Source organism: Lepidothrix coronata, unplaced genomic scaffold (assembly GCF_001604755.1).
Source record: "Lepidothrix coronata isolate B3197 unplaced genomic scaffold, Lepidothrix_coronata-1.0 Scaffold349, whole genome shotgun sequence".
Lineage (NCBI taxonomy): Eukaryota > Metazoa > Chordata > Aves > Passeriformes > Pipridae > Lepidothrix > Lepidothrix coronata.
Genome location: NW_016690529.1, coordinates 4038 through 21286, shown reverse-complemented (window position 1 = coordinate 21286; position 17249 = coordinate 4038). Strand labels below are relative to the sequence as shown.

General features: G+C 48.2%; 3 protein-coding genes across 3 annotated transcripts; all 3 read left to right on the top strand.

Moving 5' to 3' along the window:
• The first annotated feature begins 4078 nt into the window (after window positions 1–4078).
• Window positions 4079–4437, top strand: LOC108509267 (feather beta keratin-like). The gene has a single exon (XM_017838623.1). The coding sequence runs from the start codon at window positions 4087–4089 to the stop codon at window positions 4435–4437; it is 351 nt and encodes a 116-aa protein (XP_017694112.1). The 5' UTR covers window positions 4079–4086.
• Window positions 4438–8276: 3839 nt separating this feature from the next.
• LOC108509236 (feather keratin 4-like) lies at window positions 8277–8606 on the top strand. Its single transcript, XM_017838579.1, has one exon. The coding sequence runs from the start codon at window positions 8277–8279 to the stop codon at window positions 8604–8606; it is 330 nt and encodes a 109-aa protein (XP_017694068.1).
• A 3614-nt stretch (window positions 8607–12220) lies between these two features.
• Window positions 12221–13578, top strand: LOC108509245 (feather beta keratin-like). Its single transcript, XM_017838590.1, has 2 exons — window positions 12221–12238; window positions 13211–13578. Exon 2 carries the CDS (start codon window positions 13228–13230, stop codon window positions 13576–13578), a length of 351 nt encoding a protein of 116 aa, XP_017694079.1. The 5' UTR covers window positions 12221–12238; window positions 13211–13227.
• The last annotated feature ends 3671 nt before the right edge of the window (window positions 13579–17249 follow it).

Here is a 17249-nt window from a genome sequence, read left to right as displayed (position 1 = left end):
TGCTGGACGGCGCTTCCAGGAGGGCTGAGCACCTTCACACCCTCCTCCAGCCCAGGGAGGGAAGGAAGGGGCTTTCTGGACACGTGGCCAACTTGTCTTGTTCTTTAAAATCCTACCTTTGATGACTTTCCTTGTGTCTGTGAGTTGGAATTTCACACTGACCTGGCTGTGCTTCCGAATGGTCAGTTGGATGGGTTTTATTCAGGAATTAAGGAAAAGCGGAGTCTTGCTTGCTGTCTCTCAGTTGGAATGGTTTAAGTGGTTTCTTTTCCCTTTATAAATATATGTATTCCTTTTGTTTTGCTGAAAACTACTTGACTTTTTATCATTAAACTGATGTTGCATCTGAATTTGAGTTTCATTGTGGTTTCCTCCTCCCCTTTCGTCCCTTTGGGGCAGAATGTGTCATTATATGAAAATCTGCACAGAGTGCAAAATGTGGATCCAATAATCACCACAATCCAGCTGAAAACAATAATTGAATTGGTTTTACACTCTTGAGAAGCACCAAACAGGTTCCCAAATACATTTCTCTTGCTAGGTTTTTTTTTTCCAACTTTTTTTCCCCACCTCTGTGTGTAAAAGTACAATTGTGATATTTCAGCTTAGGCTTAGGCCCCACTAAAATCCACCTGAAAATTAAAGGGTCTTAGTGCTGAGTGTAAATAGTTGTGGGACTCGAGGGAAGACACCTGGAGTTCAGGTTCAGTGTGGAACCAGCCCAAGAGTCCACACAGCTGGGGAAAGAGTGGGACACAAGATGGGATAGAACCATGGGAGCCTGAGTTGGAAGGACCCCCAAGGATCACCCAAGTCCAACCCCTGGGCCTGCACGGACACCCCAAAATCCCCCCATGGCCCTCAGAGCGTTGTCCAAACGCTGCTGGAGCTCTGGCAGGTTTGGGGTTGGGACCATCCCTGGGGAGCCTGTTCAGTGCCAACCACCTCTGGGGAAGAACCTCTTCCTGAGATCCACCTAAAGCTCCCTGGCACAGCTCCAGCTGCTCCCTCAGGACCTGGAATGGTCACCAGAAGGAAAATCTCGGTGCCTGTCCCTCCACAGGGTCCCCTTTGGGGCCGTGGCTCGAGGCAGCAGAAGCAAAGTGTGAAAGTTGGTAAATGAGAAGGTCCTGGACTGAGTGGAGTCTGGGCTTAAAAATAGGTTCTCATGAGGGAATTTTCCAAGTCATTGGATGGAATTCCTGCACCAGCCCTGCCCAAAGGACTGGTCTGACTGAAGTAATTAGTTATTCCCTGAGATCTGTGAGGAATCACTGATTGCACTCTGAGGAGCATCAAAGAAGGGCCTCTCTGGGGGCAGGAAGGTGCCTTTCCAGGAGGCAAAGGGAGAGTAAAGAGCAGAGAAATGAGTTTCAGGAGAACAAAATGTCCACGTAAGGGGAAACAAGCCCCCGAATTTATCCTTGGGGATTTAAAATTCAAAAGGAGAGCCCTGCCCTGGAACCACCCTCAGCCACCACGGCTTCGGGGAGAGTTTGTGCAGGACGACGAAAACTTTGTTAAATGAAGGTGCTTCTTTATATCTCAAGTATCATTTTATACCTTTAAGGGTCTTATCCATCATCTGCAAGGCCTGAAATCATTAGAGACACAGTTCCTGAAGAGAGTAAAGATTGATTTGAAATCCATGTCCCCTTTGGATGTTCAGACTGGAGAAATGGTGCAATAACTCTGAATTTATGAGACTATTGAGGCTTTTTTTGTGCATTAATTAGTTCCCACATACATATTTTTTTTTTGCAGGTGGAACCTTTTCTTGAAGCAGAAATTGCCTTGTTTTGTTTTCCAGTCTGGCTTCAGCCTGTCATTGCATGAGAAGCAGAATCTACCCATTAAAAATTCTTTCATCTTCCCAATTTACGGGTAGTTTTAATTTCTGGTACTTTTACACTGACTCTATTAGTGTCAGCATGAAATGACTCCAAGCACAGTCTAATAAAGATGGGTTTTTTTCAGCTCCTCAGCAATTTTTTAGCTGGTGGCTGTCTGGGTATCTCAGATCCCATTAAGACATTCACTGAAAGTCTCTGTGCCATTCCCAGTCTGACCCACTTCAAACCAGTTGTCGTGTTCACATCCTAAAAAAACCACTCAGGGGAGGTTTCCAAGCCTCTTGGGTGAGTTCTTTGAGCCAGCCTGGAGTGGGGATGTGGCCAGGAGACAGTTCAGGACTGTTTCTGTAAAATGTTGCAGCGACCTCTGATGAGTTTGGGTTTAAAATGAGAGATATCACAGGAAACAGGAGCCCTTGTGCTGATCCGAGGGCTGGAGCAGCTCTGCTGGGAGGAAAGGCTGGGAAAATTGGGATTGGTCAGCCTGGAGAAGAGAAGCTTTGGGGTGACACAATTGTCCCTAAATCCCACACCAGGCTCTGGTTCTTTCTCCCTGGATCCTGTGGGATCTCAGGTGTGGATGTGCTGTTTTAGCAGGGCCCTCCCAAAACACAGAATTCAGTCTGGATTGTTCTTACCCTTGGCTGGAGGCAGAGCTTTGTAAACACTGCTGGAGACAAGAATTTATTAAGGATTTAGACTCCTTTTCTTAATAAAAGAACACCTTGGAAGGATGAATTATGTATTATAGACATTCTTAGTGTTTTCCTTTATGACTAAAGCGAAACAGGCTGGAATACAAACTTTGTTGTGACTGAAAAGTGGCACTGGAATAAATTCAGCCCCTAATTCCCGAGATGAGAGAAACCTGTAAGACTGCAAATGTCTGGCAGAAGATAAGGAAATGAAAACAAGGTAATAAGCACTGAGGAAAAGGCATTTAATCAGTTGGAAGCGTTTTGCATGCGGGACATACTCGTTGGGAACTAATTTCATGTACAAAGGGTGTCTGTGCTCCCCAGGCCGTCTGAGCTTCACTATAAAAACCAACTCCACTCAACTCCTTCCTACCACTTCTCTCCCTTCTTTCCTCTTTTGTGAACAAGGTTAGTTCAAATCTTCTTTTCTTTCTCTGTTTGCTGGGTTCTTTCCTGTTAACAACCTTTTTTTCCCCACAGTTTTCTGCCTGTTGCTGAATTTGCTGGGGGAGGAGTTTTTCTGTTTAACAAGCTGGGGTTTGCTGTTAGAATTGCAGAATTTCTGGAGTCCTGACTTGGCCATAGGGATCCTTGAACTGGTGATATAAACTTATTCAAATGTGGGATTTCAAACATGTTGAGTGACTTAGAAAATACTACTACTAATAAAGATTAACAAACTGAATGGGAAGAATAACTGTGCAAGGGGTTGGAACTGTGTGATCTTTAAAAATCCCTTTTAACTCCAACTGTTCTCTGGAAACAGAAGATCCAGTTATATTTCCAGCAGAATTTTATATCTTTAAGGGTATTATCCATCCTCTGCAGTGTTTGAAATGTCAGCTGGGTTGCCAAATGTTGAAGTTATGTTATAGAGTGCAGTGACACCTCCTGAAATGTAGAGAAATGGGATCATAATGTGAAGATAAAGGGAAAGAAGAGCAAAAATGAGGGAGATCAGACTGGGATGGGTGTGGGAATCAATGGGCTTTGATTTTTTTGGTGTGATGGAACCAGGCACAGGGAGCATCCGGGGAATTCCTGGCTTTCTCTTAGGCAGAACATCTGTGGAAAAGTGCCTGGGAAAGCTTTCAAAAGGTCTCCCCTTCACGGATCCTTAATTGCATTGGAATTTGTACCTCTGTGTAGGCAGAGTTGGAGCCTTGAGAATAATTCCCCATTTCATCTTCCAGCTGCCTATTGAACTGTACCCACAGGTGCATTTGTGGGCAGGTGTTTCTCCTCATTATTGCTCCTGCCATGCTCTGAGTTCACGGGGCTGGGTCCTGGTGGTGTCTCTCCAAAGAGGCAAAGCTGCTAAAATGGAAGTGACCACCCGGGCACCTTTGCTTCTGTCCCACTGCACCACCGAGAGCTGGGGGGTGGTTCAGCCTCTTCTTCCAACGCCTTGAAGGGTTTGGTTTCCTGCTCAGCTCCGTTCCTGGAGGGGTCCCAGGACAGCCCCTGCTCTGGTCACTGGTGTGAGCACAGTAACCCCCCTCTCTGCCCCTGTTTCAGGTCCTGCACCCCCGGCCATGTCCTGCTACGAGCGCTGTCCCCCCGGCTCCTGCGGCCCCACCCCGCTGGCCAACAGCTGCACCGAGCCCTGCGTGAGGCAGTGCCAGGACTCCACCGTGCTCATCCAGCCCTCGCCCGTGGTGGTGACCCTGCCCGGGCCCATCCTGAGCTCCTTCCCCCAGAACACCACCGTGGGCTCCTCGGCCTCGGCCGCCGTGGGCAGCGCCCTGAGCGCCGGGGGGGTTCCCATCAGCTCCGGGGGCTCCCTGGGACTGGGGGGCTTTGGCTACTCCGGGCTGGGCGGTGGCTACAACCGGCCCTCCCGGCGCTCCAGCACCTTCCGCGGGGGCTTCTACGGGCCCTGTTAGCGCTTTCCATGAGGGAAAAGGCGGGAAGGAATCACCAGGAATTCCGAGTTACGGCCCAAAGCGGGACTGGGCTCACGGCCACAGCTTTCACAAGCAGTCTCAGACACCCCCAGCTCCACCCGAAGCAGAGCTGTGGGAATCAGTCATTCCCTAAAATGAGGCCGCTCCTCTCGTTTTGCTCTGTATTCCCAGTCCAGTCTGTGGCTCTGCTGCTCCTCAGTGCATTTGGTGCTACCTGGTGTAAAAGTTTAATCTGGAGAGGAGGTGGGACTTGATGCTCGAGGTGCAATCCTGCACTGAAAGGAGAACTCTGCCTGTGGGATGCAGCCCAGGAGCTGTGCTGTTCTTCCCACACTGACCCCGATCTTCCCACACTGAGCCTGATGCTTCGCAGGATTTTAATCCACTCCTTGGTCTCAATAAAGTGTTGCTGTTGTGGCATCTCCAGTCTTCTGGTGTTTTTTTTTCCTTCCCCTCTTATTTTCTTCGGAAACTTTTCCTGGGTGAAATTTATCCCTGAGTGGACCCTCACCGGGCTGAGAAATTCGGGGCTGGAGAAGAGAAGGTGGTGAAGAGACCTCAGAGCCCCTTCCAGGGCCTGAAGGGGCTGCAGGGAAGCTGGAGAGGGGTGTTCATCAGGAACTGGGGTGACAGGATAGGGGGGATGGGGTCACACTGACAGAGGGGAGATTTAGGTTGGATACAGGGAAGGAATTCCTCCCTGGGAGGGGGGGGAGGCCCTGGCACAGGTTGCCCAGGGAAGCTGTGGTTCCCTTCACAGTAAAGATTTTTTTTCCCCAATATCCACCCCTAAGCCTCCTCTCTGCCATTTTGAAGCCATTCCCTGTTGTCCTGTCACTACAAGCTCTTGCAAACAGTAAATCCCTGCAAGTAAATTGGTTCTGCTAAAATTAAGGACCTGAGATTTAAGTGAGATTTGCAGCAGTTGCTCAAAGAGTCAGTTTGGGGAAAAAATTGAAGAGATTATCACGTTGTGAAGATTTGGGGCGTTCTAATAGCTTATATAAATTACTAAATCATTATTAAAAATATAAGTTATTGTAAATTCTGTAAATTACGTTGCAGCAGCTTCAGTTGTCCCCAGCAGTTAAATTGTTGCCAGCAGTGAAATTGCTCCTGGTTTATGTACCAGTCTCACCCTGGCACCAGATGAAAACCCTTCCTCAAAGCTTCTTTCATCTCCAAGACCTGAGGATCATTTGAATGCCTTGTTCCCTCACAAGCCAGACTCCCAAGTCAACACAATGACAGGAATTTCAATTCATGGAGTAATTTGTCAGCTCTTGGGGCAATTTGGTGCCTCCCCAGCCTGGCAGCACCAGCTCGTTACACAAAGGGCTTTAATTGAGTGTGGGGAGTGTGAAACTCCGTCCCTGGTCCATGAGCCGGGGTTGGTGTGTCCCTTGGAGCACCCAAAGGCTCCCAAGCTTTTGGGTGAACCCTGGGTGCCAATTACCAAACTGGCAGAGTATCAATGCCAACATTTCCAGGCTGGTAATGAGCCTTTTTTTTTTTTTAAATATTATCTACCCTCCGAGACAAACTGTTTCTGTGCCCAGAGGGAAGAGTGAGGGAGAGGAAGCATTCCTTGGTTATCTCAGATGAAAGGGAGTTGAATTCTTTGGGTGAGTGATTTCACCTACTAGAAGGAATTAATTTTTTTAAAATATCTAAAAAGACTGTAGATAGTAGAGATTTTGAGGAAAGGCAAGAAAAAGACCCTTTTTTTCTATAGAAAAAGCTTTTATAAAAAAAGGAGAGAAGAATTTTCTTGCAAAGAAAAAATGATTTAAAGATTTTATAAAAAATCAATATTTGGCTTAATATTTTTTTAATAAATTATAAAAACATTTAATAAAATAACTCAAGATTTTGAAGTTGCTTACCTGAATTCGTTTGTGAAGCCCTCTGAGTGATCTTGACCCACATACTTGGAGATTAAGTTATTATCCTGGTGATGGAGTTATTATCCTGGTGATGGGAGCACTGAGATCTCGTCACGTCCCTCCAACACTGGGGAGCCCAAAACTTTGCATGTTTGAGGCCCTGGTTAGAAGGTGGGGGGAACTTTGAAGTCCTTTGTTCTTCTGCAGCCCAGCCTCTGTTCAAAGCCTCTGTGCCCCTGGAGTTAATTCCTATCTCTGCTGAGGGGCTGAGAGGAGACACCTGATCCCTGGGCTCTGCATATTTTCCATCTCTGCTGGGAATTCCAGCAGGTTGGATTCCAGCCAGGGCTGGTCACTGCTGGCTGGGCAGCAAACCATGTCCTGAGAAATGGAATGAAGAAGTGCTGGGGGTAATTTCTCCTGACGCTGTCGTTTGGCTCAGACAGAGCCTCTAAAACCCCGACATTTGAAGTTCATCCTCAGTGTCCACATTCATGTTTAATTTGTCGTGATAATTGCTGCACATCCTGGCATTTCATGGTGACTTTGGCATGGAAATGATATTAAAATGTATGTTTGGGTAAAGAATTGCAGGTTTATGAGTGTTTGGATGGGCTGGGTTCATAAAACCGAGCTCAGCCCAAGCAGGAACGTGTTTTACTGTCCTTGCTCAGCAATTCTCACTGGTTTTAATTTTCTTCCAGCTTTGCAATACTCATGGAAATGTGCTGCTCTTCTCAGCTGCCTGTTTGTGTGGGAAGGGCAAAATTGGGGAATATCTGCTCTGCATCTTGTCCTGTGGCAAAGCTGAGCCCTCGTTTGTGGGCTGAGCCCAGGCTGTCACCTCCGAGCTGATTGTTCACCTCCAGCAGCGAAGTCTTGGACTAAACATCACCCACACTCCCCTCAAGCAGTGTCTTAATGACTAAAATGGAGCCTAAAATGTCCACTGGCCTCAGGAGGCACCATAATTGCTGCCCTAATTCACAGGAGTCACCGCAGGCTTCCCAAGCAGTTAAGTGGGTGCCCAGGGATGAAGATGAAAGGGGTGGGGATGTCACAGGGGGAGGGGAAAAGCAGAACAACACCAAGAGAGATTTTGGAACAAACAACAACAACAAGAGTCGATGGGTTTGGGGGGTTTTGCATGCAAAACATGGGCCATTAAGGGATCTCATGCATAATAAACATCTCTGGTCTGCAGGCAGCGGGACCGTGGTATAAAAGCCTATAGAACACAAGCCCCTTCCGTCCTCTTCTCGTGCCTTATTCTCCCAGGTGAATAGGTAAGTCTGAACCTTCCCAGTGCCTTTTTAAATGCTAAACTGCCACTTTGATGGCTGCTTTTGTTTTATTTTATTTTTTTTGTTGTTGGTTGTTCTCGGTTCTTCGTAAATAGTAAATATTGCTGGTTTCGTTGTTTTGCCTCCAGGGGAAATTGGAAACTTTGTACCGAAAAGAAAGGGTTTATTTACTTGTGGAGCAGAGCATGAGGAGACAGGACTTGGAGGATTCTGGCAATGTTCTCTCTCAGAACAAGCAGATTTATGCTCCATTTTAGAGGGTTTTTAGGACCACTGGGGGAGTGGGTGGCCACGAACCTGGTTGGCTTCTGCAGAGGGTTCTGGCTAAAGGCTGGAAACCCCTTTGCTGGTTGGGCTTGGACAAACCTTCCATGACTGGCACCACAGTTCAGAGGCCTCACAGAAAATAAGAGAAACCTCTCAAATGCAAAAAATTAAGTGTAAAACACCAGTTCCACCCGTGGGTTTTGCTGTGACAGGTGGTGTGACAGAGGTGGGACCTCCCCAGCCACCTCTGTAGGTACCTGGACATCTCTTACCCTCTTAGGTGACTTCTATGGACTCACTGCAGGTTTTAAATGGTTTAACCTTCTTCCCTGTGTTCCAGCCCTGCCTCTGCCCCAGAATTATGTCCTCCTACGAGCTGTGTCCCCCCAGCCCCTGCGGCCCGACCCCGCTGGCCAACAGCTGCAGCGAGCCCTGCGTGAGGCAGTGTCAGGACTCCACGTACGTCATCCAGCCCCCGGCCGTGGTGGTGACCCTGCCCGGGCCCATCCTGAGCTCCTTCCCCCAGAGCACGGCCGTGGGCTCCTCGGCCTCGGCCGCCCTGGGCAGCTCCCTCAGCTCCGAGGGGGTTCCCGTCTCCTCCGGGGGCTCCCTGGGATGGGGGGCCTGGGGGTCCAACCGGCCCTCCCGGCGCCCCAACACCTCCAGGAGCGGCTTTGGGGAGCCCTGCTAAGGCAGGGGGGAGAGGCAGGGACGACCCCCAGGAATGCTGGAGCACGACCCGGCCACGGTGTCCAGAGGTGATGCTGAACACCCACGACCCCACCTGAATACCCCACCTGAATTTAGGGGTCGTGGGAGCTTTGCATCTCCTCACGTCAGGCCTTTGCTTGTCTTATTCTTTGACCCTTCGTGTTTCTGAGGAAATATTTTGGTTGTTCCTACTGCTGTAAAAATGGGGCTTTTTTTTGTCCCAGTTCAGGGCAGCACTGAGAAAACAAACCCAGGATGAAAAGCCATATTAGCTCCTGCCTTGAATCCTAGAAACGTCAACTTACACTTTGTGCTTTTTTATTCTGCTTTTTTTGCTCTCATTAAAGTCATGTTGCATCACAACCCAAGTCTCCTGCTGTTTATTTGAAAAACTTTGCAATCTTTCAGCAAAAAGCTCACTTTTTGCAGAATTTTCACTCAAGTTTATTCTGAGCATGAAATTCTTTCTCTTCCTCCTGGGCTGGAAAAGTGTGGGAGGGATGTGTGTCAGTCCTGGGTCTGCAGCTCCAAACAAGAAGGTGATCTATCCCTTCCTAAATGACCAGTGGGAGTAAATTTAAATCAGGAACCTGGGACACAACTGCAGCCAAATGCAGGTGAGTTGATATCTCCTGGAGCACCTGGCAGGAAGAAATGACCTGTGCAAAGGGTTTATCCCAATTATTGCAGGCACAGCCCTGCTCCGAGGGGATGGAATAAATCCCACATTCCTCAGCCTCGGTGGCACCAAGACATTGCTCTCCCAGTGAGGTGGATCTCACACCCAGCACTAATTGCACTCTCCCAATTTGAAACATAATTAAAATCTGCATTTAAAAAAAAAAAATCCCTAAACTTGTTTGAGAAATAAATAAAACCGGCCTGTTTTGGGTGTGTTGTTTTGCAGAGGTTCTGGTGACTAAATAACTTCTCCCCTCGAGCAGAAATGAATTTTTGGTGTTGTTTTCCAGTTCTGTTCCCAGCAGAATTCCAGCACAATGACCACACCACTCCTGGTTCTTCGCAGGAATACTCCAGGTGTTCATCCAGGACTGAGCTACATTTATTTTTTGACAAAAAAAGGGAAATTATAAACTAAGATGCCAAACCAAAGCTCAAACTTCAGAGACTTTACAGTTCTTTACAGCAGCATTTGAATAACATCAGCAATGAGCTGAGCTCCTTTCAGGTACCTTGGGCAGGACACAAATGCCTGTGCTGGAACACCTTTGCCCTGGGGGGAGTTATTTGGGCAGCAGAAGTGGGGAAGAGCAAATCACAGGCTCTGCCTGCACCAGGAACCCTCTCGGATCACAGGGACACCTAATTCTTTGTAATGAGCTAATTAATTGCAATTCAGAACGAACTGCAGGGGACACTCCTGCCAGGGAAGCTCCTCCCCATGGGGATTTTGGGGTCACTTTTGTGCCTGGAGACTTCCCCCAGGGTATTTACTGTGAGTAAAACCCCACTTCAGTTTTGATGAAGAATCTCTTTTTTTTTTTTTTCAGAAGTTTAGTCACTCTCAGGTGTCTCAGGAGGATGTTCTCACATTATGCAAGAAGGTTTAATTATAATCTGAATACACAGGTCTGTCCTTGATTATAAAAGTCTGTGAACTTCTAATTCACTCACTTTAATTCATCTCAAAGCTGAGGCCATTAAAGCCATTCTGACTGTACAATGCAGTGGCTGGAGTCAGGACAATGTTTATTGTAATCATTCTCAAGGAAGGCTGAGGAAAACTCTGAAAATGGTGTTGCTGGATTTTTTTTTTAAACTCACAGTCAGATTTTAAAGGTGTTTTGTGTTTCCCAAGCAAACCTTGGATGAAGGGAGAATAAAAAAAAATTGATGACAATAAACTGTGGATGCTGTTATGCAAATTAATTCCTCAAATAGCTGCTAAGGAGGAAATTATTTTTGAAACAGGCTGCTAATCCCTCAGAATATGGAGAAGTACTGAGGAAAGGACAGGGCTGGGGAAGCTAAAAACAACCAGGGAAGTTTCTTTGTGAATCCCCTTGAAATATGAGATGGTTTAAACCAAACCTTGAGCTTTTTACATTGAATTTAAAATAAATAAAATAGCTGTGATTCCTGCAGCCAGAAACAATGACATAAATTTTACAGCCCAATTACTGCCCTGCACTCCCAAATCCTAATGACATGTCATTAAACAAGTGATATGGGAATTCAAATGTGGGTCACGTATCTTAAATTTGCACTTAATGTCACACTTTGCATTCTGGCTCTTTAATAAAGCTTCTGATAAACTTTGAAGTTCTCAGGAAGCTCTGACCAAGCCAAACGAGTTTCTGTTCCCAGGGGACCTTCCCAAAGACAGCCCTAATTTGGGGCTCATTTACATGTCTCAGAGAGCAAATCCCCAGGACTGATCCCTGTGTCTGGAACTGCTCAGGGATGTTTCCCTTCACCATTTATCCTGCAAGTCCCCCTTGGAGAAGAGGCTCCAGTTCTTTGTGCTGCTGGAAAGTCACAGAAAAATCAGCTCCAAGGGACACTTTATAGACTTTTGACAATTCTCCAACTGGGTCCACTGGTCTTTGACACATCAGAGCCAGACACTGCTGGGGAAATGGGTGTTGCAATAAAAGAAGGATTATTTAGGTTGGAAAAGACCTCCAGGATCATCAAATCCACCCTGTGCCCCATCCCCACCTTGTCCCCCAGCCCAGAGCACTCAGTGCCACGGCCAGTCCTTCCTTGGACACCTCCAGGGGTGGAGAAACTCTCTAGGAAAGGAAGGATTCTTGGATGGAACTTCTGCCTCCACAGCTGGGTTTGGCAAAGCTTTACCTGCTGCAAAACTCCTCCTTGGGAACAAATCTCACCAAGCAAAGCAACCTTTTTATTCAACCTGAACACAGCTGCTGATATTTTGAGCTCTGAGATGAGAATAAAAGTGGATTTTTTCCATGAAGAACTCCAAAGAGATCAGGCCCAGGATTAGAGACCCAGGAAAGGTTTCGGGGGCTGTAGCTGGGTGAAAACTGTAAGTGTTCTTGGCAATTTGCCTGTAAAATTGTCTCTCTTTTCCTTTCCTTAAAAGGAGGAATTTCTTGCTGGAGAGGGTGGTGAGGCCTTGGCAGGGGCTGCCCAGGGAGGTGGGGGAGTGCCCAGCCCTGGAGGTGTCCAGGGAAGGACTGGCCCAAATCTCATGGGTTCACTTCCAAAAGCAGCAATTGATGTTTTCCCCCAGGATTTACCTGGCAGAGGAGGGGAGCAGGGACTGCATTATGCAAATGATGCTTAATCTCCTCTAATGACCCCAAGCAGATCCAGAGGGTTTTGAAGGCAGAACAAATCCTTCTGAATTAATCATTCCACTGTTCCCAGGAATTAGGCTGGCCCAGAATATTTCAAGATGAAACAGTCTTGTGGTCAGATATACGTGCCACAAGATAAGGAAGTGAAGGAGTAATAAACACAAATACTGAGGCAAAAAAACATGTAATCAGTAGTGGCTCATAAATCACTTCATGCACAAAGAGTGGCCCAAGTTGTTGGGCAACTTAAGGCTCAGTATAAAAACCTGAGCAACTCCAGGCTCTGCCAGACCTTTCTCTTGCCTTCTTTGCTGTGAACAAGGTAAGTCTGAAGCCATTTATTCTCTCTTTATACAACAAACTATTGCCTTGATGGTTTTGTAGCTTTTTCTCACTCATTTTGTGGCAAATTCAGCCTTTTTTTTCTCTGAGGGAGGAAGGGGGTTTTGATATAAAAAAATTACATTTTCCTATTTCCTATGTTGGTGGTGAGTCATAATAATCATTAATATGCCAATGAGCCACGTTCACCATTTAGGGCTATTTATCAACTTTGGGATCCAATCAAGTTTTCAGGTCCTGCAGGTGCACATGAAATGTCTCTCGTGAGTTCTTGGGTGTGTTCAGAGTGGTGTGACCACGTTCCGCACAGACCAAGTGTGGAGGGTTCAGCAGATCAGCAGAACAGAATCCCAGAATGTGCTGAGCTGGAAGGGACCCCCAAAGACCATCGAGTCCAGCTCCTGGTCCTGCACAGGCCCATCCCCAAGAGTCCCACCCTGTGCCCCAGAGGATCATCCAAACCCTCCTGGAGCTCTGGCAGCCTTGGGGCTGTGCCCACTGCCCTGGGGAGCCTGGTCAGTGCCCAACCAGCCTCTGGGGGAAGAACCTTCTCCTGAGATCCAACCTGAGCCTGCCCTGGCACAGCTCCAGGCCATCCCCTGGGTGCTGTCCCTGCTCACCCAGAGCAGAGCTCAGTCCTGTCCCTCCTCTGCCCCTGCCCAGGAATTGGAACTGCAGTGAGGTCTCCCCTCAGTCTCCTCTGCTCCAGCTGAACACACCCAGTGCCCTCAGTGCCCTCCCACAGCTTCAAACCAAGGCCCTTCCCCATCTCTTTGCCCTCTGTTTGGATGCTCTGTAAGGGCTTCATCTCTTTCCTATATTGTGGTGCCCCTTAAGAACTTGGGTTCCTCCTCCAACCGCTCCTCACTCAGCTCCTGGAGGGGTCCCAGGACAGCCCCTGTTCTGGTCACTGGTGTGAGCACAGTAACCCCCCTCTCTGCCCCTGTTTCAGGTCCTGCACCCCCGGCCATGTCCTGCTATGACCTGTGTGCCCCCGGCTCCTGCGGCCCCACCCCGCTGGCCAACAGCTGCACCGAGCCCTGCGTGAGGCAGTGCCAGGACTCCACCGTGCTCATCCAGCCCTCGCCCGTGGTGGTGACCCTGCCCGGGCCCATCCTGAGCTCCTTCCCCCAGAACACCACCGTGGGCTCCTCGGCCTCGGCCGCCGTGGGCAGCGCCCTGAGCGCCGGGGGGGTTCCCATCAGCTCCGGGGGCTCCCTGGGACTGGGGGGCTTTGGCTACCCCGGGCTGGGCGGTGGCTACAACCGGCCCTCCCGGCGCTCCAGCACCTTCCGCGGGGGCTTCTACGGGCCCTGTTAGCGCTTTCCATGAGGGAAAAGGCGGGAAGGAATCACCAGGAATTCTGGAGCACGACCTGACACCGGCCTGGGCTCACGGCCACGGTTTGCAGACGTGATGTTGGACACCCACAACTTCCCCTGGAGCCGCCGGAGCTGTGGGAGCTTTGCACCTCCTCCAACCAGGCCTTCGCTTGTCTTTTGCTGTGCTTTACTTGGTATTTCTGATCAAATGTCTTGTCCTGCTTTTGTGTTTGTGTTTGATAACAGGGAAAACACGGAATTGTCAGGAATTGTCCTGCATGGCTGAATTAGTGCAGTTCACTTCACCAGTGAAGAAGATTTCAGGTTGCTGAGTGTGTCACTGTGAGAGGGATGAGTGGGATCTGTCCTTACTGGACCATAGAAATGTGTTCCTTACCTTTATATTCCATTCCCCAGCCTCATTAAATTTGTGCTGCATCCTACTCCGAGTCTGTCTGTCCTTCTTTCTTCTCCAGCCCCTCATGCCCATTGCCAAAACACAAGGAGTCAGATTTCAGTGTGTGAGTGTGCAGTTCATCGTGGAAGATGATTTTTATTTTGTCTGTACATTTTAATTCAAGCCTGATACCCCTTCTCAAAGAGTTGGCCTTCACCTGCAATGGGTTGAGACAGAAACAGGTGATTTATAAAGATGAGATGCTTGGGAAGATCCCTTTAAAAGCAGGAAGAGAAGTGGGGTTTGGTCAGGGAAAGGGTGGTGGGAGGGCTGGGGATCCCTCTGAGTTCAGCCCGAGCTTTTTGGTGGGTGCAGCACCTTTTGGCAGCTGAGCTCAGACCCTGGTAAGTCTGGGAGGGGAAGAGGAGAGGGATGTGCAGTGTTCTCACAAGGGAATTGGCCTTGGGAATTTGCTGGCCTGGGAAGCACGTCTGGGAGAAAGAGATTAAAGGACTAAATCTGGAAGATTTTTAAGTTCTAACCCTTTTTTAGTGTCTTTACAACCTGTCTCCTATTTGCTGTGTCTGGCAAAGCTGAGCTTTATCAGGCATTGCTTTGTTCCAGCCTGACTGTGTTGGAATAAAGGTTTGGAGATGGGGAGCTTTGGTCCCCGAAGGAAGAAGGTTTGGAAAAGCTTCACCTGAAGGCTCTGGATGACTCACTGTCCTGTCAGCCCAAACAACTCCAGCCTGATCTCTATAAAATGTCTTGCTTGGAGTCTTTGTCTGTGTCTGTCCAGACTGATGCTGAGCTGTAATTAAAGCCAGGGAAAGCTGTTGATGAAGTTGCATTGACTGCACTAATTAGTGGAACTAAATTAAAGGAGGTGAAGGAAGACCATGAAAGAATTAATAATTTTAAGGAGCAGGTTTTCTTAATAAACAACAGAAGCAAATGGAAAGTTTGATGTTCTAATACAGGACAAGGTTGGTCTGAATTAAATGTGTAATATATTTTTTGCCATCTCAACTGAAGTTATTGCTTGATCAAAGGTGATGAATTCCAAAGACGTCAATGGCTGCAAAGAGTTATGAGTAAGGCACTGCAGTGAAAGTGTCTTTAATGCATTCAGGTGGATATTTCTCATGACCAAGTGCATTTTTCTGCTCTTGCAATTCTCTTCTCATCAATGGAACCAAATCTCTTCCCAGAGGTAACCCCTGTGAATGCAGATCCCTCCCAAAGTTGGGATGTTTCATTCAGGAATTGTGTCAGAAGAGTCTGATTTGCAGCTCACCTCAAAATGAAAAGCAAAGACAATCCTCAAGCACCATTTCCCCCCTTCACTCCTGTCCCAGACTGCTTTTTTAGGTTAAAATTTGGTGTAGCAACCAGTAAAGAGCACAGTCCCAAAGAAAAGGGTTTTCCTGTTTGGTTTTGTAGTCAACCAGAAAGTGTTTTTCATTCACTGCTGCAGATTTTGAGCTGGATTATCATGTTACACAGGAGCTTTCTAGGCAAGCCAAGCTCAGGGGCTGCCTCCCAAGTTGTTTTTGTGTTTTAATTGGAAAAAAAAACAAGGAAACACATTCCTTGTTAGCCCAGGGTTTAGTAGTACTGAACAGCAGCATAAAACAGGGCCTGGTTTGATCCACGTGCTCTGAACAAAGGACTGTCTCGATCTTCTCTCTCTTGTTTCATTAACTTGCATCTGCCAATATCCATCCCTGAACATGGGATGGTTTGGGTTGGGAGGGATTGGAAAGGCCATGGAAAGTCCATGGGCAGGGACACCTTCCACTATCCCAGGTTATTCCAACCTGGCCTTGGACACTCCCAGGGCTGGGGCAGCCACAGCTCCTCTGGGCAACCTGTGCCAGGGCCTCCCCACCCTCCCAGGGGAGAGTTTCTCTCAAAGAGCTGGAAAAAGTTGGTGCCATAGAAAAGAAGTGACAGGAGCCGTTTTTGCAGGACCCTGAAATATTTCCTACTCCTGTCAGTGCAAAGGTGTTTCCATTCCAAATTCTGCAGAGGGATAGAACTGCAAAATATAATCACATAAAAAATGCAATTTAATTACAACCCACCAAACTCTGGAGGCAGAAGTGCAGTGTCTGCTGCGTGCACAGGGAGCAGGGAAGAGGCTTTTACAGCTCCCTCAGGCTGCCTGGGGGATCTGAGCCATGCCTGCACATTCACCAACCAGCCCCTGCCTGAATTGTGGCTCTGATTTGCATCTGGGCTCCCAGGAGTGAAATTGGGTTGTTTACTGTTTGTGTTGATTGCCTGGACTTCTCCTGGCCATGGAGGGAAACCACAATCCACGGGACCCCTTTCATGTCTCTGCTTTGCATCCACTGAATATTCCTGACTCCATTCTGCTGACTCCACCTTCCAAAATGGCCAGGAGTCAAAATCCAGTTTGCTTAGGAATTTTGTCTGCTCTTTGGCACTTTGGTCACACACTTGGGAGCACCACCTGCTGTCACAGCAGGAGCTTCAACTGGAGTCCTGAGTGTGCAGTTCCACCCCTGATAAGTGACCGTGAGATTTGGGATCACTGACCTCTCTAATATTCCAATGAGCAATATCCCAAAGCTTTCAGCTCCTGGGATGAGAGGACTGAGCCAGCCAGACTAGCTGGACACACAACCACCTTCAGAAGTGGACTTATGATTCCTTTTATCATCTCTGTCCCTTTTGATGAGTTGGTTCTCAAAGCCACAACTTCATGATATCAAGAGATTGTTATTGTTATAAAGGAATGTCAGAGAGCCCTGGAATGATTTGAGTGGAAGGGACCTTAAAAATCATCTCATTCCATCCCCTGCCATGGGCAGGGACACCTTCCACTGTCCCAGGTTGCTCCAGCCTGGCCTTGGACACTCCCAGGGATCCAGGGGCAGCCACAGCTTCTCTGGGCAACCTGTGCCAGGGCCTCCCCACCCTCACAGGGAAGGATTTATTCCCAGTATCCCATCTAACCCTTCCCTCTGTCACTCTGAAGCCATTCCCTCTTGTCCTGCCACTCCAGGCCCTTGTCCAAAGTCTCTCCCCACATTCCTTGTAGCCCCTTCAGGCCCTGAAAGGCCACAACTGTGTCACTCCAAAGCTTCTCTTCTCCAGGCTGAACAATCCCAATTTTCCCAGCCCTTCCTCCCGGCAGAGCTGCTCTATCCCACTGCTCAGCTCCTCTGGAGTGGCTCCAGCAGCTCCAGGTGCTCCCTGGGCTGTTCCCCAGCTCTGTTGGGGGGTCTCAGCTGAGGGGGCAG

Excerpts from the sequence above, each read along its gene's own strand:
- LOC108509236 (XM_017838579.1), top strand. The coding sequence starts at position 8,277 with ATGTCCTCCTACGAGCTGTGTCCCCCCAGCCCCTGCGGCCCGACCCCG.
- LOC108509267 (XM_017838623.1), top strand. The coding sequence starts at position 4,087 with ATGTCCTGCTACGAGCGCTGTCCCCCCGGCTCCTGCGGCCCCACCCCG.
- LOC108509245 (XM_017838590.1), top strand. The coding sequence starts at position 13,228 with ATGTCCTGCTATGACCTGTGTGCCCCCGGCTCCTGCGGCCCCACCCCG.